Source organism: Polyodon spathula, chromosome 13, assembly GCF_017654505.1.
Source record: "Polyodon spathula isolate WHYD16114869_AA chromosome 13, ASM1765450v1, whole genome shotgun sequence".
Lineage (NCBI taxonomy): Eukaryota > Metazoa > Chordata > Actinopteri > Acipenseriformes > Polyodontidae > Polyodon > Polyodon spathula.
Genome location: NC_054546.1, coordinates 18,907,121 through 18,935,046, shown reverse-complemented (window position 1 = coordinate 18,935,046; position 27,926 = coordinate 18,907,121). Strand labels below are relative to the sequence as shown.

At 35.8% G+C, this 27,926-nt stretch overlaps 1 protein-coding gene across 1 annotated transcript; it reads right to left on the bottom strand.

Moving 5' to 3' along the window:
- Positions 1 to 1,564: 1,564 nt before the first annotated feature.
- On the bottom strand, positions 1,565 to 24,708 carry slc18a2 (solute carrier family 18 member 2). Its single transcript, XM_041267398.1, has 16 exons — positions 24,371 to 24,708; positions 23,616 to 23,782; positions 17,677 to 18,037; positions 15,854 to 15,912; positions 15,680 to 15,763; positions 14,398 to 14,490; positions 12,609 to 12,698; positions 11,551 to 11,594; positions 10,605 to 10,665; positions 10,020 to 10,115; positions 7,476 to 7,554; positions 5,913 to 5,964; positions 5,143 to 5,206; positions 4,235 to 4,354; positions 3,592 to 3,725; positions 1,565 to 2,384 (listed from the first exon to the last, which is right to left on the bottom strand). Exons 2-16 carry the CDS (start codon positions 23,746 to 23,748, stop codon positions 2,280 to 2,282), a joined length of 1,575 nt encoding a protein of 524 aa, XP_041123332.1. The 5' UTR covers positions 23,749 to 23,782; positions 24,371 to 24,708; the 3' UTR covers positions 1,565 to 2,279.
- Between the last annotated feature and the right edge of the window lie 3,218 nt (positions 24,709 to 27,926).

Below are 27,926 nucleotides of genomic sequence, written 5' to 3'. Positions count from 1 at the left end.
GTTGTGGGGAGTTGCTGCAGCCAGGGACCATAATTGGACATTTCTCAATTTGGAAGAAAAACGGGAGTAAAATAATTGAGTGGTCACTTAAAATAAATCCTGTGATAACATCTTTATACTGTATGCGTAAAACCTTAAGGCAGACATTAATGGTTAACTGCTTTTATTAAAGTTGAAATCTGAAACCCCTAACAGGACATGATGTGAGTTTAGAGAGACTTAAAACACATAACACAGGTGAAGCACTCAGAAAACATTTATTACTGGATTGCCCTTCCCTAAAGAGCAGCATGTAATACAGTACACAAGCACACCCTCACCCTCCTCCACTGTTCAGGGACAGCTTTTTTGTCTAGTTCACTTCTCAGCTACATAGAGAACATCTGCTGACAGTTGAAAGAAGGCACATATATATTTTATATACAAAAGAAAAGTTTTGTTAACACTTTTAACAAGACATTATTTTCTCTCCCAAGTCGTACCGTTATTTGTGTCCTTTGTCTTCAGTGCAAATAACTTCTATGACAGATATCATTTCTAAGCTAGTTTTTACCACTCTGAATAATTGCTTGTGTGGCGAAATGCAATGTACTATTTTATTTAGTAAAGTATTAGCATCATAATAATTCGTTTTTGTTTCAATCTATTGGATGCTTACTCACTAATCTTGTTTACAATAGGAAATATTTTAAAACAGTAGTTTTTTAAAAGAGGAAGCTTGTATTCCCCCAGAAAACTAGGTGGACTGTCAACAAGGTCTGCTTCTGACAAAGCTGTGTGCCATATAAGAACAGAAATAAAAAAGAGAATGTGGTTTGTCATGAAATGGAAATTGTCAAATATTGAAATGGAGAATAACGTTCCTTACTATTGCCATGTCTAGCTTGCTTTAAAAGGAGTGGCATGTCGATCATTGCAAGTCTAATCTACACTGAAGTAAAATAAACAAGCTTCCTGGTACACAGTCACCTACAGCACAGGAAGTGATTGGGTACCATCTTAGGTTTTAAATCCTTGGTTATCATTCCTTTTCAGTTCAACAGTACTATAAATTGTACTATCTACAATTCTTGAATTAAATGAACGCTGCAAAATGTTTAAATTAGTACTGTGGTGCGTCTAAAAATACACAAAAAAAACAATTTGCTTGTAAAGCTGTAAAAGTTGTAATGTAAAACTAACTTCAATGTTCAATATTTAAAAATATACGGTATTACAGTATTATACTCTGGCAGTGTGTGGGTTTTAGTTTAAAAGGTACATAAGGACCTTTTTATTTTATTATGTTACATGTTCCCATGTGTTGCTACAACTGTTTATGTACAGTATGTCTATTTTTTAAATTATTTTTTTACATTCTGACCACTTTTTAAACTTTTAAATTGCATTCCCTGACTCAAGATGGCTTCACATGTACCTGCATGGACCTCTCAGAACTACATTTCCCATCATCCTCCTGCTCATATATGTAACTGAGATGGATTTACCAGTGAGAAGGAGGATGATGGGAAATTTAAACAATACCACACCTTATATAAACAGTTGTAGCAACACATGGGAACATGTAACATAATAAAATAAAAAGGTCCTTATGTGCCCTTTAAATTGTAATAGACAAGGATATGAAACACATTTTCTTGATCATTTTATCAGTAATTTAACTGCATTTGTTTTCCAGAATGTATTCTCATATTGATTTTGAAGTGTTCACTACACAACTAAAACAATTTAAAAAACAGTTTTGCAGTAAATATGACCTCACCAGCACCATTGTTTCCTGTGTACAGCATATAATGGGAGGGTAAAACTCAATTGGGATCCTATTAAATGTAACAGAAGAAGTGAAAATCATGTATCGAAAGTGTACCACACTCTGCTGTATTTAAACCCATCACAGACAATTAAAAACGTAAAAATGTATCGACTTTTCACTTACAATGCCACTATCAGATTTACATTACTTACACCTGCAAATATATAATTAAAAATATAGGCTATATTTAAAGAAAACCAAAGACTTGATTTAATTTGTTTTTCTTCTCCCAGCAGTAAATTACTTCCATAAATACATTAACATCAGTTTTATAAGGCTGGCGGCTACTTATTTTATATAGAATAACAAAAACAGCTGTAACACTGGCAATAAAAACAGCTTTGGTATGCTTCAATAGTACACTATATTGACACCGCACATTTAAAATGGGACGTTCACATAAACACTGCTTTGTTTGTACAACAAAATAGATATTCTGAGGGGTAACATACACATATGGCTCCTGTTATTCGTCACTTTCAGACTCTTCATCTTCCAGAGGGTATGGTTGCATGCTGTTCTGAGTGTACATTCTGGTCTTGACTGGGTGCTTCTGATCCATTAAGATAGCCTGAAGATAGAGAAGAGGTTCTAGTCTGAGGGCTCTGTTTAAGAGTGCTAACCGAAGCTTTGAAATCCAACTCAAAAGACAATGCCTGGAGCGTTTAAGAAATAAACAGTTTGTGTGGAAGCTATGGAGTTCGAGAAGTTGCCCTGCCAAAACTGAAAATATGCATTATACAATAGATACATAGATAGGAAATTTAACAAGGTAGCATGGCCTTAAACTAGCTATGAGGACACTGAGGTCGTGTCCTTGGTTGTTTTAATCATAAATGCTGATTCTCAAGTAAAAATTCTGGTAAAGTACAAAAGATGCCTTAATTTTTTCTGTTAGTTTGCCATGTAACATAGATTTTGGAGGTTGATTAGTCAGTACCAAGCAGTCATAAATACTGCCAGCTACAGCTTGAAACCTAGGTTTGACCTCGGTAGAATGTTAGCTCTGGTTATGGCCCTGCAAGATACCATTATACACACAGCAATGAAGAGGATATAGGCCTATTTAAATGTGGGAGCCAAGTATTTTATTAGTAAACACTTCTGTGTGTTCTGGGGGTACTAAATTTGAACGTTATAAATATGGAAGCACTGATGAACAGTACTGATTATAAAAGAAAATGCCATGATCTGTAATGGATATTTCTCTGTATTAAAGAGCAGTTTCAAATATCATCTGAATTGTCTTTTCACATTTCTCTTAATATCATAAGGTCTTCCAATACTGAATTATCATATTTTTCCCTAAAAGCAGCCTTTCTGTGTGCACTCAACACAATGTAACCCTTAATGCCTATACACTGGGACTTCTTGTATCAATCTGTAAAAGGCAATCTGTAAAAAACCTGAAGCAAATGTACTTTTTAAGCACTGGAATGCATGCCTGTTCCATTATTTATTTTTTTATCTAAAATCACAATTACATTGCTAAAATGACCAAACTAAAAATATTTATCCATAATCAAATTTCACAGTTTGATCAGTGAACCTGAATGTTGTGTTACATTGACTTACTGATCCATTATTCTGGCAGAATGTAAAATGCAAACAAGTGATATATTTATGAAACCTGTGTTCTTTTTGTATCAGTATGTATCTACAGATTATGGATATGGCATATCCTGTAAGTCTCCAGAAAATCACAATTGAGCTGATTGTAATGTTCTAGACTCTGTGCTGGGTTCTGTAGGTAGAAGGCTCATTATTAGGTCACTTACCATTTTCTCTTCCTTGGCTGGTGGGCTTCTGAGGAAGTAGCAGAGTGGCGCAAAGAGTATGTCAATGATCCCAATGATCGTCATCAACCAGGGAAACCCAATGCTCCGAGCAATCGCACCACCAGTGGAAGGGCCTGAGGAGTGACATTTCAAGAGGTAACAATGAAAACAGTATTCAAAAGAACCTGGCACTGCACAGCACATATATGGTAAACCAGTTTGAGTTAGCCCAGATACGATATAGACAACAAAGCATTGAGTTTGAGTCACAATTAACAAAGGGTGGATGTATTGATACACTTCTTTACACTGGAAGCAGTTACAACGGACATATTCTGATTATGTACATGTAAAGCTAATTCACTGGTCCTTTGGTATTTTTAAAAATAAAATGCTTATTTTGAATTGAAAAGAACAAAAAAGGTGACTCTTTCATGGTGTCTGCCTGTAGTTTCTACAATTATCCATCAAATTCAAGGTAAGATAATAATTCATTTGAATTTACATGTTGACAGAATTAGTTAGAAAAACATAAGTGGAAAACTGCTGTTCAAATTTAAGTACTTGCATACAAAAGTGATTATTTTTCACTTATGGAAACGATTTGAAACAACACAATGCTGAACCACTGAAGCATGCTTACCCAATGCAAACCCCATGCAGAAGGCTACATCTGCGATGGCATACACACTTCCATAGACAGAAACATGGCGCAGGTCAACGAGGTAACCCATTATAGGCATCATTGAAGAATCCACCATGCCTGTTACAAACCAGGCAGAAATGTCTGTTAGTATCATTTTACTGCTACAAAAGACTTTCTTTGCTAGAAAAGTTCAAATACATTAGAGTATGTTTTTGTTTGCAGAGTTAATGTTTTTAGTAACATTTTCAAGTATGATGCAGAGCATACTGTTGGAGCTTTAGTGCTGTGGCCGATCATAGCAACAACTGTGACTTGAATAAAACCAAAGTTAAGGGGGAAAAACAGGTCTTTTTGCATTCTAAAATTGGGAGTCTTGAACAAACAGTAAACTGTCTTGAGGGACACGTTTGTCAATGCAGCCAATGCACTGAAGGACGGGCCAGTTGTGATGTCAGCAAGATCCTTCTGCTTCTCATGATTATCACTGAGTATCTGCACACTGTATCTGAACTCTCACAAAGCTTATATAGGTCTGGTCGAGTATGTGACATGTCACCTCACCACTACTTGCGCATACTTTTTACTAGTCATTTTTTTTGTCTCCAGTCAGCATCAGTTATAAGATTGTAGGAATACTTTTACAAAAAACATGCTGGTTTTATTTGATCCTGTGTAAAATATACACCATGTAACTTCTGAAATTTTACGAAAGTTTAGGGAGATTCATGATGTAGAGATGTCAAATTTGGGTGACAATTTTGTTCTGGACAGTATATATATATATATATATATATATATATATATATATATATATATATATATATATATATATATATATAAGGAAACAAGAACGAAATATGTTCGGCTTCATCAATGTAGTGAGGTAACAGACAAAGCTCACTCACCAATGGCAAAACCAACTCCAAAATTTGGTAGAATGAGCCCATATATGTTTTTGGCAAAAGGTACCTGTATGAAGAGATGAAAAAACAAAATTCCCTTAAGAATGTTTACTACGGTCATTTTAAAATTGTATTTTTAATTTGCCATAGTCTGCCATGCTTTACTATACCTCTCTGGGCTTTACAATGCTTGCCTTTGCTTTATTACACTTTGCTCTGTTTCTGCTATGGGAAACATGTATAAGGGCCAGTGTTAACCTGTTATTTGAGGTTCATTGAAAAGCAGCATTTTTACCTATCAAATCTCAAGAAATGTTCAAATATACTAATATTTATGAAACCAGTGTCTACTTATACAAAACACAGGCAGATTCAATTAAGTTTTTTTTTGTATTATTACTTTTACTATAACAGTTCTTGAAAGGGGCCAACCCTTTGTGTGTTCCCAAACTAGAAAATCATCTCTAAACATTAAACAATCAATAGTGCTCGATTTAGAAATACCAAGAGAAACTTTAATAATTCAATGGCAAACGTTTTGAATAGGTCTTTCTCTGCGTTAACTCTTTTAATGATTTAAACAAGGACAATATTTGATCTGCTGCCGTTACAATCAATGGTATAGGCTGCAATGTGTCTTGTACATCTGCCCAAAGGCTTCTTAATTCAGCTGTTTCCACATCAAGATATTAAAAGCTTAGATCAACTAAGAAGATATGTTTTAGTTTTTAGATCACAATGAGAGTTACAGCAATAACGTCTACATCACTCACACATAAGATGCTTATTCCTACAAGTACCATTCCGATCAAGGCACAAAGCCACCTGTGAATAAAAAAAAAAAAAGACAGAAACACAGACAAATTAGAAGCGCATTCCAAACTGATAAAGACACTATACCTGTATTTGAATTATAATACAATACTCCGTAAAACAGAAATGAACAGTTGGTTTACTGGATAAAATAAACACATCAATGCAAAGTCTCTGCCCATTTTGTTTTACGGTTCCTAATAACCTAATTTAGAAGAAAATGTTCTTAAAAATATTTTAATACAGGTCAGGGTGGGACACAAGAAAGTGTGTTCAATGTATTGCTCACAAAATCAGATCTGTAAACATCAGAAAAACAGTTTTTTTCTGAGTGGAGCAAAGTGCTGGGAAACGTGGTCAAATGATGGAGCAGCAATGTGCAGGGTTCCAGTTGAGAGCATCCATGGAGCAATTAAAGAGGTCAGAAATCAAAACCAAGTGGCAATTATTGTTTGGCTTCCCCTGTAACATCTCAATGAACTAGAACTCCCCAGTCAACTGTGCGGTTTGACTTATATATTTTTTTATTTATTTTTAACGGCTTTGTGCCATCTGAAATAACACGATCCAATCTAAGCTGTTTCGCAGAATTCATTTCACCGTTTGAGTCTAGTTCCTTATTTCACTGTAGTGGTCCCTGCACAGCAGCTGTTACAGCAGTTTTATACCAGAACCCCACTGCACGCAAGATAAAGGGCAACTATGAAATCCTGACTTGTGAGAGAATCAGTTAGGTCTGTGTGACCCTAAGTAACGTGCAATTGAATACAGAGCATAAGAATCCAGGGAAGGAAGCCAGGTTGTTGATTGCGGCACTATACCTCTGTGTGGAGCCGGAATTGCAAGTGCAACCCAAGCCTTCAAAATCACTTCAAACGAACCAAGCAAACTTGTGACAATAAGCAGAGCTGACTTTATCAGTTCACCAAATGACCTAGCAAAATAAGCTTTAAAACATAGAATACAGCATATATGCCTATTTTGCTGTATAACTCAAATATAGTACAAGGCATTTTTATTGATACAGTTGTGTTTAATTTTGTGTTAAGCAATTTATTTTCCAATATATAATATACAGTACACTTACAACACATTGTAACATTTTAATAGTTTAACATCTTACTTACATTTAAATCTTATAAGCTTGTTTTCCAAAGTGATATTAAGTGGGGTAGAAATCAGTTTGTTTTAGTTGTAGGACTGATAAATGTGAGTGATATTAACCAAAGTGGAGTTCAGGAGTGAGAACCATTATATTCTGACCTGGAGATTTCAATGTGGTGATAACAAGTGGAGGGGTAACAGGACTGAAATTAAGCAGGTTTGACTGTACACTGTTTGTCCTTTTATTTTTACTTCAATGTCTCAGCTGATTGTTCATTGAAAAATCAATTTCCAATCTCTAGAATATTTTAATCCAAACATTCAAATGCAACACTGACAGAGCAAACCTACTTTTAATAACCTGTCACAAACAGAAAACAGATTGAAATTATTTGATTGAAAAATACAATTTCCTGTACCTTCCCATTTTGTGAGCAAGAACGCCAAAGATGTTGGTTCCAATAAGGTAGGAGATGCTGGCGGGGACAAAAGCAACGCCTGAAAAAAAAAAAAAAAAAAAAAAAAAAAAACAAGGTTATCAGAGGTTTCATCACCAAAATATAGAAATAAAGTTCTGAATCCAAGACCTACAATAATGAAACAGGCAGATAATAAAACTGTCTGAATGAGTCTTTCATTTCCTGTTCTTTCAAGATGGTGTTTCAAAAATTACTCGACGTGTAATTCGCTGCACAATACCCATATATATATCTATAGCATATCTATATATATATATATATATATATATATATATATATATATATATATATATAATAATTTCCTTTATTTGCCAAGTGTTAGATCTTGTGAAGTTCCCATACAGAGATAATATAAAGTCTGCTGGCCAGAGGAATGAAACTAAGCAGGAGATACCAGAAGTCTTTAGGACTTAATTCATTATGATGTTCTCCATTTGTATGCCTTTGTACTTGCACTTCCTAGTTGACCAAATATGATACCTGAGGTCCCCATCCCTTTTTCCCTGACATAAACCAGCCAGCTGCTTCATAATGACTGACAAGACCAGAAATACATTGCTAGGGTGCATGAAAGGTGTGCAAACCAAGAACTTTCTTTAACCAAGCATGGTATCAGATAGCTGCTTTTAAAATGTGAGACCTACTGTATAAAGTGAAAGTACAGGACCAGTAAGATGTAAGGAATTACTACATTAGCTATAACCCTTCAAAGTTATTTATTTTAATGTCCGTTTTGATTAATTAAATAAAGTGTGACATCCATGGGTTTTAGATTAATGTCGGCTTCTTTCAATAAAGAAATATAATCGCCCCACCCTGAGCACTCCTGTTTGTTCATCAAATCATTCATGTGATTTGTAACCTCTGCTATTACAAACTTAATGGTTTTCTCAACATCTCGATCATTCCAGATAAAAGGGAATCTCGCTGAAAATGTACTACGCTTCTCAAAGAAAGGCTTAAGAATCTCGTTTCCTTTTGTGGATATGAGTAGACATATTTCAGTATAATAGACCCTCGATTCAATAAAGCACGAACTCTTTCAAGATTTTGATTGTCTTGTTTGTTTTATATGTGCAGCTGAAATGCATCTCTCTTTAATGGCTCCAGTTTCTGAAATATGCCTAATCTGTTTGTCCAGCAGTGGTTTTAGAAGAAACATTTGAGACATAACATATTGAAATGAGAAGCAAACAGAGATTCTCACGCATTACGCAGAGCACCGATGAGCAGATCTTTTCCTTCTGGGTCTTTCCTTACAAAGAGGCAAGACGAATACAAGACCAGCAATTTCGCATCAATAGTTGTATAGACGAGCCCTATCTGTATAACAGAAAAGTCATTTTCTATTATAGTAGTTAATAACGTACTTTTGTTATTTTCTTCACTAGCATCAAGCAAGTATGTTTTTCATACATCCCACTATTCCAGAAAGACACACAGTGGTCAGTGTGAACATTTTCTGTAATGATTCAACATGTACGATTAAAGACGCTGCGGCCAAGTTGGTAGATTTCCACTCCTCAGCGACAAGTTGGTGACGTCACTCACGTTTAACCAATCACACGCATTGTTCTTTCCTTTAGAATTTTACAAGTAAAACACAATTTACCTTTTATTATTGGAAATAAATGATACTTGTATAGATGTAGCGGAAAATGTCTAAATAACTAATACTTAAGCGTGTACAGTACCATAAATAAACAGATAAATAATCAGAATGAAAACTAACAACTCAGGAATTTAAACCGTGTTTGATGTGTGTCTTTCAGCAGCCTACGTAGTGTACTACTGAAACTTTAAAGCAGGACGGTTAGATTGAGCGGGTCAGCTCAACAAAGTCTGAGCGAACGTCAGTGATTTTACCCTGAAACTGAATGGTGGCATTTGCTGTCAATCATAAAAAAGAAGCACTGTGGTTACACAGTGTAGAAGTTAAATGCAGCTGTGTGCACGACTCCCTGACCCTCCAAAAGAGTGTTGTCTTTTTTAAACCAATCAGAATGAACTAACACCTGAGCTACAGCCTGCGTCTGTTCGTAGTGTCTGTCTGAATCGTATACCCAGTGTGAACCAGCCTTTAGTGGTGATTCTCTTTCCTATGAGGGCATCTCATTGCAATGCCAATATCCCTTACCTTTTATCAGCATGGAATTCACAAGTGCAAACATTAAAAAGTACGCAATTGTTCATCTTCATGAAAGACACTACATGAATAAAACGTTAAGAGGAGGATTACGGTTGTACTATAGCTGCTGTATCCCATGCTTAACTGGACCCTGATTCCTGGTTCAATGTTTGCAACTGTATATCATTTCATAGTTCAACCTGATGTTTACTACCTGAGGTAGTTTGGCTCCCTCTTTGAAGCTCTCTGGTCATAATCTAAACAGCCACCCCCCTGCTACTAGCTGCAGCAACAGCGGGGGTATGAACAATATCTGTTTTTTCATATTGGACACTACAGTTTAAATAAACAAATACCAAGTTGCCATTTTCTTGAACACATGGTCTCCATCATCCATATTGGCAGTGCTGGCTCTAGCATTGCGATGGCCATGTTAGCAAAGCATATGGATCCTGAAAAGTACAAAAAAAATAAATAAATACAAATAATAAAGCAGTATAGCCTTGTACGACACTACTAGCATTTTACAAACACACCCTTATTGTCTCAAAATGCATGACCTTTTCTGATATACATTCTATTGGTTCAGCCTCTCCAAACAAGAGGCCGGTAATTGGAGGAGTGGGTGGAATCACAAGCTGGGGATGTATTTCAGCACTTTAATATCTGCCACTTCTGAAAAGAGTGTGCCTTTCATTAAATACAAAAAAAACACAACACTTGTACACAGTTTAAAACAAATGCATTTATTGAGCTGCGTTCGATGCCTAGTCATATAAAACATATTGATTATTTAATTTAAATTGTATTGCAATTGCACTGCTGTGGTGTGTTACTCGGTAATAATGGAACTCCTTTTATTGGCTAAAGAGTTCCATTATTACATTGGAACCTACTACAGCAATTATATTAAATCCCTTGAATATATATATCAAACCTACCTGCAGCAATGAGGATATAAGGGTCCCGCAAAAGTGCAAAGAGTGATGTTCCCTCCTGGCTCTGTCAAAGAGAATTAGATAAAGTTAACAGAAAGAACACATAAACACAACACGATGCTCTAAAACAGAATCAATAGTGAAAGTCCAGTCTGCTAGACACAGACAAGAGCCTACATTAGCTCATGGCTGTATCTGAAGATGTGCTCAAGATAAACAGAACACTGACAAATGAGCAATAACACAATGCCCAATATCCGGGTTAATGGGAAGTCATCGTGAATTATACAGTTACTGGTTCTGTGCATGACGACATGTGTTTGGGGAAGACGACTCCCCCTATTTTTCCATATAAGATGTTCTGATCAGATACAGTAAGTCTAAGAAGTGTCATTTCAGCCTGATGGCAAGTACACATCCTCATGGACCTAGCTGTCAGTCTCTATAGATCTTGTGGTGTTCCCTGTTTTTAACACCCCACACATGCTGCCCTCCCTGCTTATGCACTGCATATAAAGGTAGTTTTATTATCCTAACAGGTTGAGTCTAAAAAGCTGTCACTGGATTTCATTAGAGCATTTTAGAACACTGGGGAATCTGCCTGGATTGCTTCAGCTACCAGTTTGCATTTACCCTGGGATAGCCCTAAAACTACATGGCTAAAGCTTGAAAATTCTCTGATCTATTCTGGCGGGGGTTTACAGTAGGTGTTGATATCACTGACCTCTGAGATTTACAACTCATTAAATCAGTAGGCTCAATACTACAGTACTAACCTGTTCAAGTGACTATGAAATAAATCTATTTTCATTATATGTTTAATTCTTTCTTATTTCTTAAGAAACATTTTTTGTTTGTTTTTTTAATTAATGAAGAGTAATTTCACACAGTCTTTACCCTCAATAAAAAAAGCATTTAAGCTTCTGCTGGTTTTTTATATGTTACTTACTTCAGGTTCTGACTTTGATGGCTGCAGAATAAAAAGCTGCAAAGCTGTGGGACAACAAAACAAAGATTTTTAAATAAAAGGTCATTAAATCAGTCTTACCTGTAGTGCATTTCCAGCTGTTATACAGATCTTAGCAAGCATGAATTTTCATTAAAAAAAATTAAAAAATGCATCTGGCAATATACTACATAAACTAAAGAAAGTTCTCAGTGTGCATTCCTTACTTTCAGGTGTAGTCTGTTAGTGTATCACTTCAGTGGTTGAAACAACTGGTTTGATAATGGCAGGAAATGTTGTATGATTTTATTTAACTTAAGATGGTATTAGCATGGGGTTAATAACAAGACTTCTCTGGGACCTTCCACATTGTGAAGGCTGTCTGGACTTTGTAATCAAGTGTTTGTTAGCAGTGTTAGCCAGCAACTGCAGACACAGAAATGTGTAACCATTTATAAATAAACTGGTGTAAGATTTTAACTCGCATAACCGTTCTGTACTTTTAACAGATATGTGTAGGTTTACCATATGACTCCATGTATATTAGGACTGTTTGGGACAGTTCAGGCTTTTCAACTCACATTGCTGGACTTTCTGGTATGTTTTACCCATTTCGCAGGACTACACTTGCCAGAATGCATTGGCACAGTTAAAAGCCTGAACTGTCCTCACATACATGGAGTCATATGGTAATCCTAGACAGGCCTGCAGTGCTTACTTCATTTTTCCTACTGTAACAAAGAGCTCTGAAAAGCTTGATGTCTACACCTTCCATAACCACTTCTTTGTCTCTCTGGAATATAGGTACATCTTGCCTTGTTGTGAATTTTGTGTGCTATCCATGAAGTGTATTAACCCTAACCCTTAGCAAATATTTTTGGTCAATCCACAAAATACCAGTTAATCAAGTGAGACAGGTAGCAATCTGCTTGTCCAAAAATGCACATGTTAGATCTCCATGAATGGAGCTGTAGGCAGGCAAGATATAAATACACCGTTTGGTGACTGTAATTTTAATAATGCAGTTACTTTAATTAAATAAATACGTTAAACTCACTGACCTCCATCGAGCAGTGCCAATGCTGCTAAAATCAGAAAAGGTGCCGTTTTCCCCACAAACTCGTACATCACGCTGCCAAAGGGGGGGCCAACTGAAAGGGAAAGCAAAAACAAAACCGTGATTCTCAGAACTAAACTCATAAAAGCTCTTATAAAACATTTTTTGTCTGATTTCCAAATAGAAGAATTGAAACTGCAAACAGTTGTAAACAGACAAGTTGAATAAGTAGGAACATTTTTTGACAATTAAAAAATATATATGTCCGGTAATTTCCGATTTAAACAATTCAACAAGCTTGATTAAAAAAGAAAGTGGTACCGAGAATGTTGTTTTGTGTACTCTTCATTCTCTAGCATGTAGCACTCTCTAGCTTGTTTCGCCCCTCAGCCTGTGTGTCTGTGTATTGTAATAATATAGCGCAATATCTGGTGACACCTGCTTAAGCACTTTCTCTGGTTCCCTAAAAATCTAAAGGCACAATAAGTAACAATACATCTGATCTGCAGATACAAATATACTGGAAGCATAGCAGTTGATATTTTTAACAGTGGTTTATATAATATATTGTAATAATAACAACCTAAATGTATAAACAAGGAAAGTGACCCATCGGGGGGGTAGTACATGTCTGAAAGCTAATTAAACACCTTTGAACAGATAAGAAATGATCCGACCCTGAAAGGACTGATCAGTCCTGTAAAGGGTATTTTCTTGACTCTAAAAGGAGATGTCACTTAGATACCAGACCGAAGTCCTTTCAGAAAAAAAGTTTCTATTTTGAAGCTTTTGTGAAAGAAAATGTAAAGTAAAAAATTTGACTGTGGTAAAACCAAAAAAAAAAAAATGTAATTGCTGAATGTGCCGTTTGTATGTTAATTCTGAAATTAGTTAGAGCACAGACAGACTTACCATTATCACCCAAGAACTACCCAGCAAGAAAGGTTTGATGTTTTAAGACTTGAATGTTTTACTTTTTTCTAAAGTAGCTGTTTTGTAGATTCAGAGCAGATAGCTGGTAAACACACATCTCAAAAGCTGGTGCTGCCAATATGCAGGTAAAAGCAAATATTTATATAGGATGTAGAAAATGCATGCTTTCAAAAAATAAATAAATAAATAATGCTTCCTTATAAAATCAACAAAGCAAAAAAATTCCTTAATGAGCAACACTTGACATGTCTGCAAAAGTGACGGCCAAAAATAAAATATTTACCATGGAAATTGTTTCACCTTTAAAATCAATAGATATGGTATTTCCACATTCTTATTTTTCCATGGATACCAAATGTTATGTAGTCATCCTACCCACCACCTCCCCCGGTCCCTTTCCCTGTCCCCGTACAATTTTGCACTTAATTATTTGTCTGTGCTGCATATCATTTTATACTTAGAATGTCCTTTACAAATCAATTTGATCATTAACAGTCCCTAAAAGAAAAGTTAAAAAAAAAAGAAAAGGCACCCATTTGAAGGGAGTTCAGTAAAACGGCATGGCAACAAAGCCTCAATTACAGACAGAAAGGCTGATCTACTATTGGTCCCTGTATCATTTATATTCATACATGTGACATATGTAGGATTCACTTCATTTTTAAGTGAATAGATCTGTGGGTCTGTACAGCGTCAGATCTAATAGAGCCACTATTTAGATCATTAAACAGGGCTCTGTAAATGCACAGGAGTCTCTTCAGTGTAATTCTGCCCTATTTTAGTTAATCAAACCACGGGGGTATTTAGATCTGCCTTCATGTAGTGAATAAACCAACTGCTCTCTGCATCAATATACTTACCCAGCACTCCCATAGCCAGGCCTCCTAATGCAATCCCCATGGCATTCCCTCGTTCCTCATCATTCGTGTAGACACTAGCCAGCATCCCCATACCTGATAACAAACAATATTACTTAGAAAACCCCCTTCTGTAATGGGGAGTCGTGGGTAACCGGTTAATATATACAAATCTGTATTTGCATTGCAAATGTGCATTTCCGGACATTTGTATTAAATTACTACAAGTCAATTAAATTATTTACCATACTCATTTGTATATAGTGTATGGATAAATTGGATATATGGCATATATACAGTACATTGTCCAATGCACCATCCTTGAAACAGAATGAATAGGGGTGGGAATTCTATTCTACTCAGACCCCCTTACAGTACTTACTCAAAATCTTCAATAAATATATGTTAAACATTTTAAAACATGTCCCACAAGTCCCACAAGCCAAATAATGCCCACATACTGTACACATATATATATATATATATATATATATATATATATATATATATATATATATATACAGTGCTCCCTCACTCTAAGGCTCTCGGTTATAACGCGCCTCTGATATAACGCTCCTACAACATGTCTCCCAACTCCCTATATTAGCAATTCATGCAATATTTCTACAGTAAATACAGTACCAGTGTTGTTCAAACTCTAAACAACTTCTCAGTCTTTTCTGTCTCTCCCTTTTGATACAGTATCTGAACTGAAGAAAAGCTGTGCTGGTAATTTGTAACACAGAAATCTTATTCAGCATTTGTTTTATAACTACACAAATATTAGGCCTATGATGTGTTATCACTCCTAATGTATTTACTTTTTTGCTGCAAGAGGAGCTGCAACTTTCTCTGGGAGACAAGAAGCTTTGGGCTTCACCTCAGCCCCCCTCCGGTAGCCGAACCTGAGGAGAGCCCATTTCCTCTTCCCCTATTCTAAACCGCTCTCCTTCTCGCATTTGGTTTGCTTGTCTGTCACTTCGAACTGAACTCCCGGCCGTTGTTGAGCCAGGCTATTTATAGTTTAAAAACTGCTAATTAAAATGACCCACTAGTTGTAAAAAACATAGCGTTGATTACATGGTTGATTTATGCATGGTTAATTAACAGAAAGTTACATTTTTGCTTCACTATATGTGCATTATAGAAAGGGAATTATTTTATTTTTTATTTTACTCAGATGTGTGTTGTTATGTGGTTTTTTTTTTTACTTATTTCTTTTTTGTTTTGGATTCAGGGCTGACATTTTCATATAAACAGAGCATTAGATGCTGTGTGTTCTAACCTGCCACTGATGAACAGGAGGAGCCGATTCCCTGCAGAGACCTCGCCAGGAAAAGTAAAGTATAGCTTTCAGAAAAAGCAAACACTGCAAGACAGATAAAACATGGCATTAAACTTTTTATTTTAGAAATCTGAGCTACTGTACTGTAATAGTTTAAACGTGAGAAGTACTTACTGACAGTGGAAAGAAACATGATGCAAAAGCCAGCAAACATAGGAATCTGGTATCCTATTCTGAAAAAAACAAGCATACAAAAGAGCCATCATAATGCATTTGCCTAACAGAGAAGGGCTTATTAAATACTACCAGCCTTTAACCGTTTATTCATGAGTTCTCGGGCAGTGATGTGAAGATCTGATGCTGCTTTTATCAGAGGTTCATACAATTTCCATAAAATAGTTCAAACAATGCAACTGAATCTATCAGTTCTAAACCATTACTCTCATGCTGGCCTTTGAAAGTTGATTGGCATTTCGCACAAAAGAAATACCAGTATAAGCATAAATAAATATATTTTTGGTCTGTGGAAAAATCCTTACAGTTGGGAACCATAGCTTTACGTTTTACTTCACAGAACTTAAAATAACTTAGGTTGTTAGAAGGTTTGGTGATATCATTTACACCGAAGGTCTCTTTCACCCTCAGAGATGTGCCACACCTGTTTAAAATCTACATGTCACTTCATAAAACTTACCAAACCTGTTCAGAAATGTGAAAAATGCTGTTCCGACTGTCCCAGACCCCACTGCTTCAGTTATGTCAGCAGTTCAAGAGAGGACAGCTGACAGCACACAGGCCTGGGGGTTTCTTGAAGACACATTTACGATCGTGTGTACGTGTGTGATGAAAGCTCTAATTTCACATATTTCACAAGTGACAACTATGCTTATTAAAATCACCACATTGAAATGTCCCAGCCAGAATATAATGCAAGTCAAATTAATAATTTCTTAGCTATTTCAGATGTGTCTGTTTAGCAGCATAACTTGTATTTACTGTGAGTGAAGCATCATTGTTATTCATATTGAAACATCAACTTTATTATGATTTTATTATAATGCTGCGTAACAAAAGTTACAGTAATAAAACATTGTATCGTCTTACTCACAGCTCTGCTAAATGTAATATAGTCAGTTTATTTTATTCTAGAGTAATCTAATTACTGTATTTTGATAATGGTTTTGACACACAAGTTTAAATGCTTCAATTTATTAGAAGAGACAAGCGACTGCAGCGAAATGGACTACTTATTCTCAGTGTTTTTTTCAATAAGTTATTTACAGTTTTCAAAATATTTTACATAAATGAAGAAATCCTTTTTTGTTCAAACTCTAGATGTGTAATAATTATTTGTAACAACATTAGAAGCTTACTTGTGCAATGTCATGTGCACTGTAGACCTAAATCCAATATGTCTTTTAATGGTTTTGCTATATGTATGTGGGCCCTGTGCCAAAAATGAATTTCAATAAAAATGACAGAACTGCACGGGATGCTCCAGGGACCCAGTTCACTCTCATCACTGTTAAATGTAAAAAAGATGTACTATTCTTTAAAACTCTGCAGCACAATAACTGCAAGCGACTTTAACCAAATCATACTTGCACACACTTCCACATGCAAACGCAGCACAGTGTGATTGTATACAAGAGATGTTCTTACATGGATCTGACCAGCCAAGTTAAGAGTACAGTCATCAGCCATATTATGATATTTACAAAATGTACCAAGTTATCTTTTCTTTTTTTTTTAAACAAATAAATGGGGTTATCTTGCATCCAGCTTTGTAGTCATGTTGCTATTATTAATATGTATCATTTTTACTAGCATGCCATTTTTTTGCTTTCTATAAGTTAATACACTGTGTGTGTCTCTTACTGTTATATAAGATGTTCTGTGCATCGGGGGACACATCTGTACACCGGACGTGCTGGATTCCAATTTGGATTAAGGATTCATCATTCTAAAACTTTTCAATACAAGTTCAAGGAACCTACCTGTTGGTCAGAGGTCCAATGAACGGATTAGTTATCAACTGCACGGTGGCTTTTGAAGCAAACAGTAAACCCACTTTCACATTTTCATTTAAGAGACGCTTGTCCTTTTTGGGACAGTCTGATGGGTCTTCAGTGGCATTGGTGACGGGGCTGCTGGTGGTGGTGTAGGAGAAAAGGGCTGTTCTTTGGGATGTCTCCTCAGAGGCGTTGCCAGGTAGCCTGGTGGAGTTGTCATAGTAGGAGAAGATATTTTGAAAGGTGTTTGAGGAGGGCACAGAGTCTGGCCCAGGACTGGCCGTCTGGTTTTTCACTGGAGTGGCCTTGTGATCTGCTGTGTACAAGTAGCTGGGGATAATGGGCACTAGAAAAACAAGAAAGAGGCGATGTCAATGACGTGCTTTTACTGTCCAGCATCACCAGCTCTGTTATGAACAATATTATGGACACACATTTCAGTTAGTGCCTTCAGTGTACTGAATGTTTTTGTAGGTCTACCTTTTCACAACCTTTCACATATATATGGTGACAAATAAATCAGACACTTACCCTTAATGTAATTGTAACTAACAAAATAATTCCATAAATTTGCATTTAGCTACATAGGTCTCAAACGTGCAGTTTTAAAATAAACATACATTATAGCGCATGTGCACTTGATTTAAAACATGATATCTGGTACTACTCTAGGCCTTATTCTTTGGTTATCTGTTTGACCTTGCACTTCCTGGGTCATTTCACCTGAAGTGTCTTTTGGGTCAAAGCATGTCACTGGCTAAAAGTATGTCAGTCAATAGGGAAAAGCAGCTGATTGGTTATTGACAGGAAAGAGGGCAGTGAAGGGATGGGGATAATTTCACTCTTTTGGTGAAATGACCCAGGAAGTACAAGACCAACTAAAAGTACAGTCTTAACCTTGTGTCGTGCCAGATATCATGTTTTAAAATGAAAGTACGTTTGCTACAGATCATGTGTTTTTCAAAACATCTCTTTTGAGACCTATATAGTGAATGGATGTGCATGGCAGGGAAATTCTATGGTACTGTTTTGTTAGCTACAAGTATTTTAATATATAACGCTGGTAAGCCACTGGATGTGGGAATTATAGACCCATATCTATACTCCCAGCACCTGCAAATATCTTGTAAAAAATACTTAGCCTCAGTTAACTGCTTCTGGTAATGGTAATTATCGTCATACTGATAAACAACCTGGCCTTAATGCAAACTATTCTATTGCTGACAAATTATTTTGCTCGGAGCATGGATAAGGGACAACTAGTCAGTGCTGTTTTTACAGATCTTAGTGAAGCATTTGATTTAGTTGACCACAGGCTACTCTGCTAGCAAAGCTTAGTGGTTCTGGCTTAGGTCCATCAGCCTTGACCTGGTTTTCTGATTACTGGGACAATAGGGTCTATGCTGTCTCGAAACAAGGCTGCCCATCTGACTGGAAACCTCTTACAAAGGGAGTACCCCAGGGTTCTGTCTTGGGACCTCTACTGTTTTTTATTTTGCCAATGATTTGCCCCAGGTCTGTAAAGACAGCTGCAAGGTAAGAAGTTGTGGGAGGATGTTTTCCAACTAAGCTAACTCAAGACACAGTGGAACAAGGAATTGATAAAGTGGGGTGCATTTGACCTTGTGCAGAAATGATATTGGAATCAATAAATGGACCTTACTAACATAGCAAATGGTATTGCGCAGACATCACATTAGTTTCTTTGCAATACTAACACTCATCTGCTTACCTAATAACATCTAGGTCTAAAAGACCACATATCCCATTTCCATGAAACTATTCACTGCCATTTTGTATTCAATACTACTCTGTGATGATATAGGTCACAGGCACCAGCTTTGTCCCTCAAACTGATAGCTGTGGCTGGGGATGCATGTAAGTGTCATACCATCCACTACAAGAGGTGACCTTTCTGGTTTTTTTTTTGTTGTTTTTTTTTTTCTGAACAGATAACTAGTCATTTTTTATATAGGTTAAACATGAAAGTTCAAACTCTAGATATGAGCTCTGTACCAGACAAGCATCAAGGATCAACCTGCAATTTATTTTAGCTTGACTCATTTCATGGAAAAGGTTTTTGTCTGCCCCACAATGTGCGACCAAGGTTTAAATTGATTAGGCGACCTTCTGGGTTAAGGGCAGAACCATAAAGAGGGTTAATTGTTAATAAAATACAGATCATGGTTTTGTTGAGTCAATACTTGCCCTCCTCCAGCCAGCCCTAAACTTGTTAGCTGCACACCAATTGCTGTTTCAAACAGCTGCTAAGTTGCCTGGAGCTACAGCCCACACTGCTGCTGTGACTGGCATTGTGAACTATTTAGCCACCCCCCAGTGTTAGCTTTCCACGCTGCTCATTCCCTGTGATTATTGTTTGCAGATGACAATCTCTGAATATGCTTCTTAGGATTCACACTGGAACCCTACGTGCAAGCGAAGTGCAGCTGTAAGGTAAAAACTCAAAACGTTGCTGCTGGTGCTTTCTTCAGTAACGAATGCTTGCCTACTCGTGTCTGATAGTTTTAACGCTTTTAAAGTTATGGAAAAAGCCTGTATGTAAGTATGCCACACTTCACAAACTGCTTAATATTATGGTAATGTCACTCTCCACTTATTATCACCACTTTGAAATCAACTGATCAGAATATTACAGAAACCAACAGGGACAAGCTCCTGACAATATCACTTTGGGCAAGTGCCTCTGTTATTTTTCATGGATGGCTACGGACGGCCCTGGCAGATGAACACTTGCCATGGTGAATAAATATTATTGTTTTAGGATAGAGAGGCTCCTTAGAGGGCACCCTGGGGTGCTTGTGCAGGAAACATACTAAATAAATTAAGTAGGTGTAGAGACTGCCCATAACCCAAAGAGAGGGTGAGCTCTGGGATATTTGGAATATGTGATTTTAAATAAAAGCATTCAACACAATTTTTCACCAACAGCAAAATTTCATTTTAAAAAATCTGTTGGGGGTTTATTGGCCGGTAGATGCCAGTGACTGTAAAAATGTGTTTTAATGAAATAAAATCTGTTTCACACTACTGCAAATGCATTATGTTTTTTGTTTGTTTGTTTGAGGAGTTAAAACATTTTTTTTAAATATCATGTTACCATTTAAGATAATTTAGATTTATTTTTAACAAGCCTGTATGTTACATAAAAATCTATTATATACCGTACTTAAAACTGCTAAATGGCCATGAACCCAAGCCCGGCTCTGCATTTCTTTCTTTCTCAGACTGCACAGAATGACAGCAAGCACACCTTGTTTTTTCTTCAGCAGCAAAACAGAACAGCCATGTCTTGTGTGCTGGCCCTTTTCAATCCAGGTCAACACTGATGCTATTTTGGACAGAAATACAAGTGTGGAACATGCTGTATATGGCATGTGCGTTACGCAAGACTGGAACACAGCTAGTGCTGTATATCGTATATGCGTTTCGCAAGCGTGGAACACAGCTAGTGCTGTATATGGCATGTGCATTACACAAGAGTGGAACACAGCTAGTGCTGTACATGGCATGTGCATTGCACAAGAGTGGAACACAGCCAGTGCTATACATGGCATGTGCATTGCACAAGAGTGGAACACAGCTAGTGCTGTATATGGCATGTGTGTTTGTGTTGCGTCCTGTGTTCGGAATTACGTCCAAATCACAAAATGTGAATTGTAAGACAGCAGAGCTGCATAAAATGACTCAAACCTAAAGCCCTATTAACCATGCAATGAGAAAAAACCACAGAATAAAACTGGGAAACTGAAATACGGAATCCGACAATCATATACGTCACTTAAAGGAAATTATGTTAGCATGCCAAGTGCGCTGCCAGGACACGCTTCTTTTAATTAATATGTTCAAAGATCTAGTTATTAAAATTTTTATCTTTACACAGCTATACATAACCTTTTCCATCCCAAGCACGGCCATGAAGTGATTATGGAGTGTCAACACAAATCTGAATAAAATCAAACTGAAAAATCTGAATAGCTTAGCATTCATAAATTAGGTACGATTTTCATATTATATGCAATGGGGGTAATAAGACATACATTATATCTGCAAGAAAAAAAAGTCATTTTTTATACCGATTAACATTTTGCAGGAAATAACAGGATAATTGATGCTTTCATAATTATAAGGCAGCTGGTACGCTGTAGTCCAATATATAAAACCAGATGAAGCAGCTGTAAGCCGTGTACACCTCTTTTGCATTCTCATTTTATAACAATATTAGTATATAGTCGCTACAGAGCAATGTACAATTAACATAAATGATTATCATTTGCAATTACTGTACTAATAATTAGAATTGCATATGTATAACAGCTTTACAATATCTCGATAAGAATATAAATCATGATATGATAAGCAATATAAATCATGATATGCCAATTTCAATCGGTGTCCCCCCCCCCCCCCCATGTCCTTCCACAGAACAATATTATCAATTTCACAAAACAATGGTACTACTGTGCATAATCAAATTCTAAAGCAGGCATACTGACAGTCAGCAAATCACACCTGAAAACAGCCAGAACCTGTATACCTAAACATACGGAGAAGCACTTGCACCAAACTATTCCCAACACACTTCATCTAATTGTACGGAAGAAGTCAAATATTTAAGTCTGTGTCCAATATTAAATCAATAAGGCCAGCTGCAACAAGCTTTTCTACAGAACTGTGTGGTTTTGTATAGTGTCAGGGATCCCAATCAACATGCTCTACGATCATGTTATGCCTTTCTGTATTATAATTCAATAGTGCATGCTATTGATTTATGGCATTCTTCCAAAGTACCTTCCATGAACTCCACTTTATCAGAAACACATTAATGACAGTCCAGTTTTTTTTTTTTTTATGTTCTCCAAATGTTAGCTGTGTGTTTCCCTGATTGAAATTCACTCCAGGCAAAATAGGTAGATGTTTTTTTCTTTTTTACTACTTGCAGCAGTAGAGGGTATTAAATGACTTTATAAAACAGCAGGAAGCAGGACACTCTTGAAAACGCCTCCCTTCCCCATCCCCCTCCCCAGATATGTTAAACTATCAAGTTAAAGTTTAATATAAATTACATTTTAATGACATTCTTTGTATGATAGATATACCTGCAGACACATTCTCCCTAATAATTACATTATTGTAATCTTCAAAACAAAAGTGTAAAAATGTTCCAGAACCACAACGATGATCTAAACATATCCAGCCGCGACAGTGATGATGATAATACGCAGAAATAAAAGCTATCAGTAATTTCATATAGACAGATATAGATAGATAGATAGATAGATAGATAGATAGATAGATAGATAGATAGATAATTCATATCCAACAGTTGTGTTTGTGCTTTACCCTACCCTGGACCCTGGATACTTCAATGCTAATGTCATGAATCTTTTGAAATCCCATCAAGATAAATATTAAATAAACCGTGGCTTGTTATCGCCTATACAACCGTTAGCAGTATGCTCCCTTGAGAAAGATATGTACAACATATCGTTGGGAAGTTGGCTCTTTGAGCTAATATATATATATATATATATATATATATATATATATATATATATATATATATATATAATATGCATTATGTTGGTTTCTTGAATCACAACCTTAGTACTTGCTATAAAGGTATACTTTACCAGTGGAACCATTTTGGCACGAAGGCAGCTTTTTAAGATACACAAAGCAAAAGCTTAATACAACATTTCCCTTAAATAAAATATTAATACCTCTTTATCTTTATCCCTGATGTAAATCTCTTGTCAGCCGTCTATTTGGTGTTTTTTTTTTTTTTTTTTTTATACCGGCTGTAGAAATTTGTAATGCTAATAAGAAAAGCAAAAAGCCTGTTGTCAGTAGATTTTCTACTGGTTCTAATCACGAATTTTAAAATAGTTTAATCGCATACATACCGACTACAGTGAGGAGCATGTTGTCCAGCAGAAGTGCAACGAACACGATAAGAAGAATTAGCCTCCTCGATTGCCTGCCTTCTCTTAGCCATCCTAAAACACTGAACTCCCTGAAGGTTTGCAGTGCACCCATTTTTCACAGGAACCCACGGAGGAACGCTTTCACTCTGCAAGAGAGAAACAGGTCACTTCGTGCTTCCATCCCCGGAGCACACGACAAGGCAGCAAGCGAATGCTCACATCTGCATGCAAGATAATATACACCGCTAATCTGTGTGTCTACGTCGCATTTTGTGCCATTACCTGTAAGCACTGAGAGACAGACAAAATTCAGATCAAAATATGTGTAGGCAAACAAGTAGACAAATTACATATTGTTTAAAATATTATTTAATATTATATAGGTTTTTTTATTATAAAAAAAGGTTTTTTTTGTTTGTTTGTTTTCATTTGCTGTGCTTTAAAATACTTGTTTTATGCATCAGGTCAGCCCTGTATGACATATTCAGTATGTTCCTTCTCAAAATATCTGACATTATGCTTTCTAGTAAGTGGCAGAACTTTTGACACCCAAATGAATAAAAAGCGATCACATATCAATGTGAATAATTCTTACTGTTTTCGATTTATTTATTTATTTATAAAAATAAAAAAAAGTTTGGTCTGCATGCAAAAAACATATATGGCTAAATAACTAAAGCAAATTATAAAGCCGCAGAATAAAAACAGTTATAGAAAACAAAGATAAATCTTACTTTGAGTGCAATCCACGTAGATTTAAAGTACCTCTTGATTCCTAAACTCCAGGAGACACAGGACGGTATAGCTGTGGGCAGGTAAACTAACTTGCCTTGCAACTGACGTCACAGAAGCCTTATCAATCATGTTTAAAAGGTGGAATTTAATGACACACGGACTGGGACACGACCAGTGCGATGTGTACATAAACACGTGTTTTGCTGCATAACATCTAGTAAATCAAGTAAATAAACAGAAGTCAATGAACTACTGCTACTGTACGCCTATGAAAAAAAAAAGTGGATCTAAAGCTGCGTTTCAGACTCCTCGCAGTTGCCGCAGCTGCTTTTGTGGAAAACCTTACCTCTATTTGTTGCTGAAATGGTCACACTGGTAATAATGGTTAATACTATCGCCTTGACACAGTCAGATTACATCAGCATTTTAATACGGGACTGTAGGCTAGGAGGATATATGCAGACACATGGGCAGCTACCTATTAACGAGACAGCTTCGCAATTGAATGCAAGTTATAAATATGAGTGTACATTCGAACCTGGTATATTAAATATTTCAAGGGACATCATTACTTCCTATTGAAACAATACGCTGCGCCTCTTTTTTTTATGGACATGTGGAAACAGAGCAATGTGGTTTGCGTTGCTGTTATTTTGTAAAATAAATAAGTAAAATACACATCACATATACAATTTTAATACAGGGCAAGGTAAACTTATCTTAACACAACACCATTACTGAATTGTGCAACTGGCAAGTAAGGAAACTTATATTTTTAAGAATAACTACTGCGCTTTTCATGCCTGGAATCTGCACATTTTTCCACAAGTTGGGTAGCCGAAAAAAAAAAAAAAACATTCTAGAATCTCCAATCTTTATCTTTAGTGTCTATTATTTTGATCTAAAATTAAAAGGATGAATATACCAACGTACATTTCTGTGCTTCGGTTAATTTAGAGCTTGTTTCAACTCCTCCTCCATTGTTAAGCTTTATACACTTCTAAATTCACCGTGACACTTAATTTATTAAATTCATTGTAATTGTCTTATAGTCTTAATGGCCATGCATTCCTAGAGATTTTAATTGCCCCATGTTCAGCCGAGTCTTTCAATTGTTGGCTACCTTGCGTTAATACCTGAGATACTTTTATACATTCATAAATAAATAAACAATTGAACCAATTTGACCAACAAGCAGATCCGTAACTAGGTATTTTAGCGCCTGGGACGAGCAAGAATATTTGCGCCACCTACCGTTTTTTTGTTGTTGTTTTTTTATTTTTTTTCAACATTATATGAGTTAGGATATGAATATGTATAATGATATGTAATATGTATTGTATGTTGATATCAATAGTGCGTATGTGTTTTTGTAAACGTGTATGGTTAATAAAAACATTTTTAAAATTAATAAATAATAAAACATAATGATGTAACCAATCAGCACACACTTGAACTGTCGGACGCTGGTAACTGTTTTGCTGCAGTCGCATTTAACCCCTTTGCCTACGCAGAATGACCGTAATTAGACATGAACGTGACAACTTTCTGTTTTAGCGCTTGTAGTTTGATTACTGTAAACCAGAAATTAAAACCAAATATATCAACAGAAAGGCATTAAGTAGATAGGAGCTGTGCACTTTTACAAATATTTTAAATCAGAATTCAGAATTGAAATAGCTTGTTCATTGCAGAGCTACGCAAGGTTTTGTGATGCGTGTATTTTACAAAACAAGAGCCGAAATGGCGAATGCAGACCAGCTGTAAGACAATTGAAACTGGAAACATAATATCATCCTGCCACACAAGATGTTGACTATTTATTTATGCATGTATTTATTTATTCAAAAAGAAGAAACTTGCGAATACTGTATTAGTATATAAAAAAAACTCCTACCAATAAAAAACAGATAAATGACTACAGCGAAATAATTACCCATTGTTTTAACACACGCAGAAACAAAGAAAACATAAACAAATATATATATATATATATATATATATATATATATATATATATATATATATATATATATATATATATATATATATATATATAAGGTTAATGTTTGACACAAACGCCAAAATAGGAATGATATCTGGGCACTATATTACTTTTCGACTACGTCCATCTCCGTCCGGAAAGACATTTTCAAAACAGGACATCAAATAAATATATATATATATAATATATATTATATATATATATATTATCTTATATATATATATATATATATATATATATAGATCTAATAATAAGGGGTATCTCATAGAGTCTGTTCAGTATTGTCATAATCGTCATCTCCTGGACCTGCACAAACACACCTGCACACACACACACACACACACACACACACACACACACGGGCTGGGGGGGGGGCGGGGGTATAAACGTTTTTTTTTTTTTTTTAAATGACGACTAATTTCTCCCAGTTGTAGCTTTCATAGTTTTCAAATGACGTTTCAAGTTACGTGATCTTTATCTTGTGTCTTGAGCTGGTGGGCTGGCAAGCCGTATCTCTGATTCGCTTAAGTGGTTAAATAAAGTTTAGTTTGCTTTTACGAAAAAATGGTGAGCTATTGGCTGTTGCAGTAGGCACACACGAGACAATATTTCATTTTATAGGCTGCCGAGGGTTATACAATTGCAGGAAGAGAAAATAAAAGACATAACGCAGCGAAGATTAGGCAAGTGGCTAGCTAATAATATATCAAGGGCAGACCTGAAGGAGTGTAGCTACTTGTCCTCAAGACTGTGTTCACGACATTTCATTTTAGGTTTGTTACTTTTACCACATTACTGAATAGTAGTTAATAATAGTTTTTTGAATTGTCCTGTTCTAGAAGTGTAATATAAATAAGTTACAGTAATATTAGACTGTACATTGAGCAACATATACATTTTAATGATTAAATACCTCAATATAGTATTTATTTTATAAATACCTCAATATATTATTATGTTTGATTTTGTAACAGAATACAATGTTATCGCAAAGAGGAATAGAAGAGAGAAAATTCCTTTATTTAAAAATATACATATTTTATTGGTTTCATGTCTTAACAAAAAGTCAACAGGGAAAAGAAACATTTGTAAACTTGTTATTTGTTTTATTATAGTGTTTGGGTCTTTTTAATTTTTGTGTAACTAACATGGTATTACAAATAGCCTAAGATAATAAAAAAAAATTAAAATAAAAAAAAAAAACACAGGTAAAGTTAAGCTGTGAGTTTAATGACACAAAGGTTGTTTATGATGCACGTGTTCACCTCTCTAACCCATCCACAGATAAATTGGTTGTATAATTCCTAGCTGTACTAATCATGTAATTTGTTATGGCCGGAAAACAAACACGTGGCAATAATTGTACGTCCTGGCTCCATCTTTGCTCAAAAATAGCACACGGATCTCGGTTACCAATTATATGTATCTTTTCACTGTATATTTTCTTAGATGATCCATCTAATTTCATAACATAGTGAGAAAATGCTGCCGATTCCAACATTGTTTAGTGATGTGTATCGGTAAAATTTACACACGAGCCCACTAACATG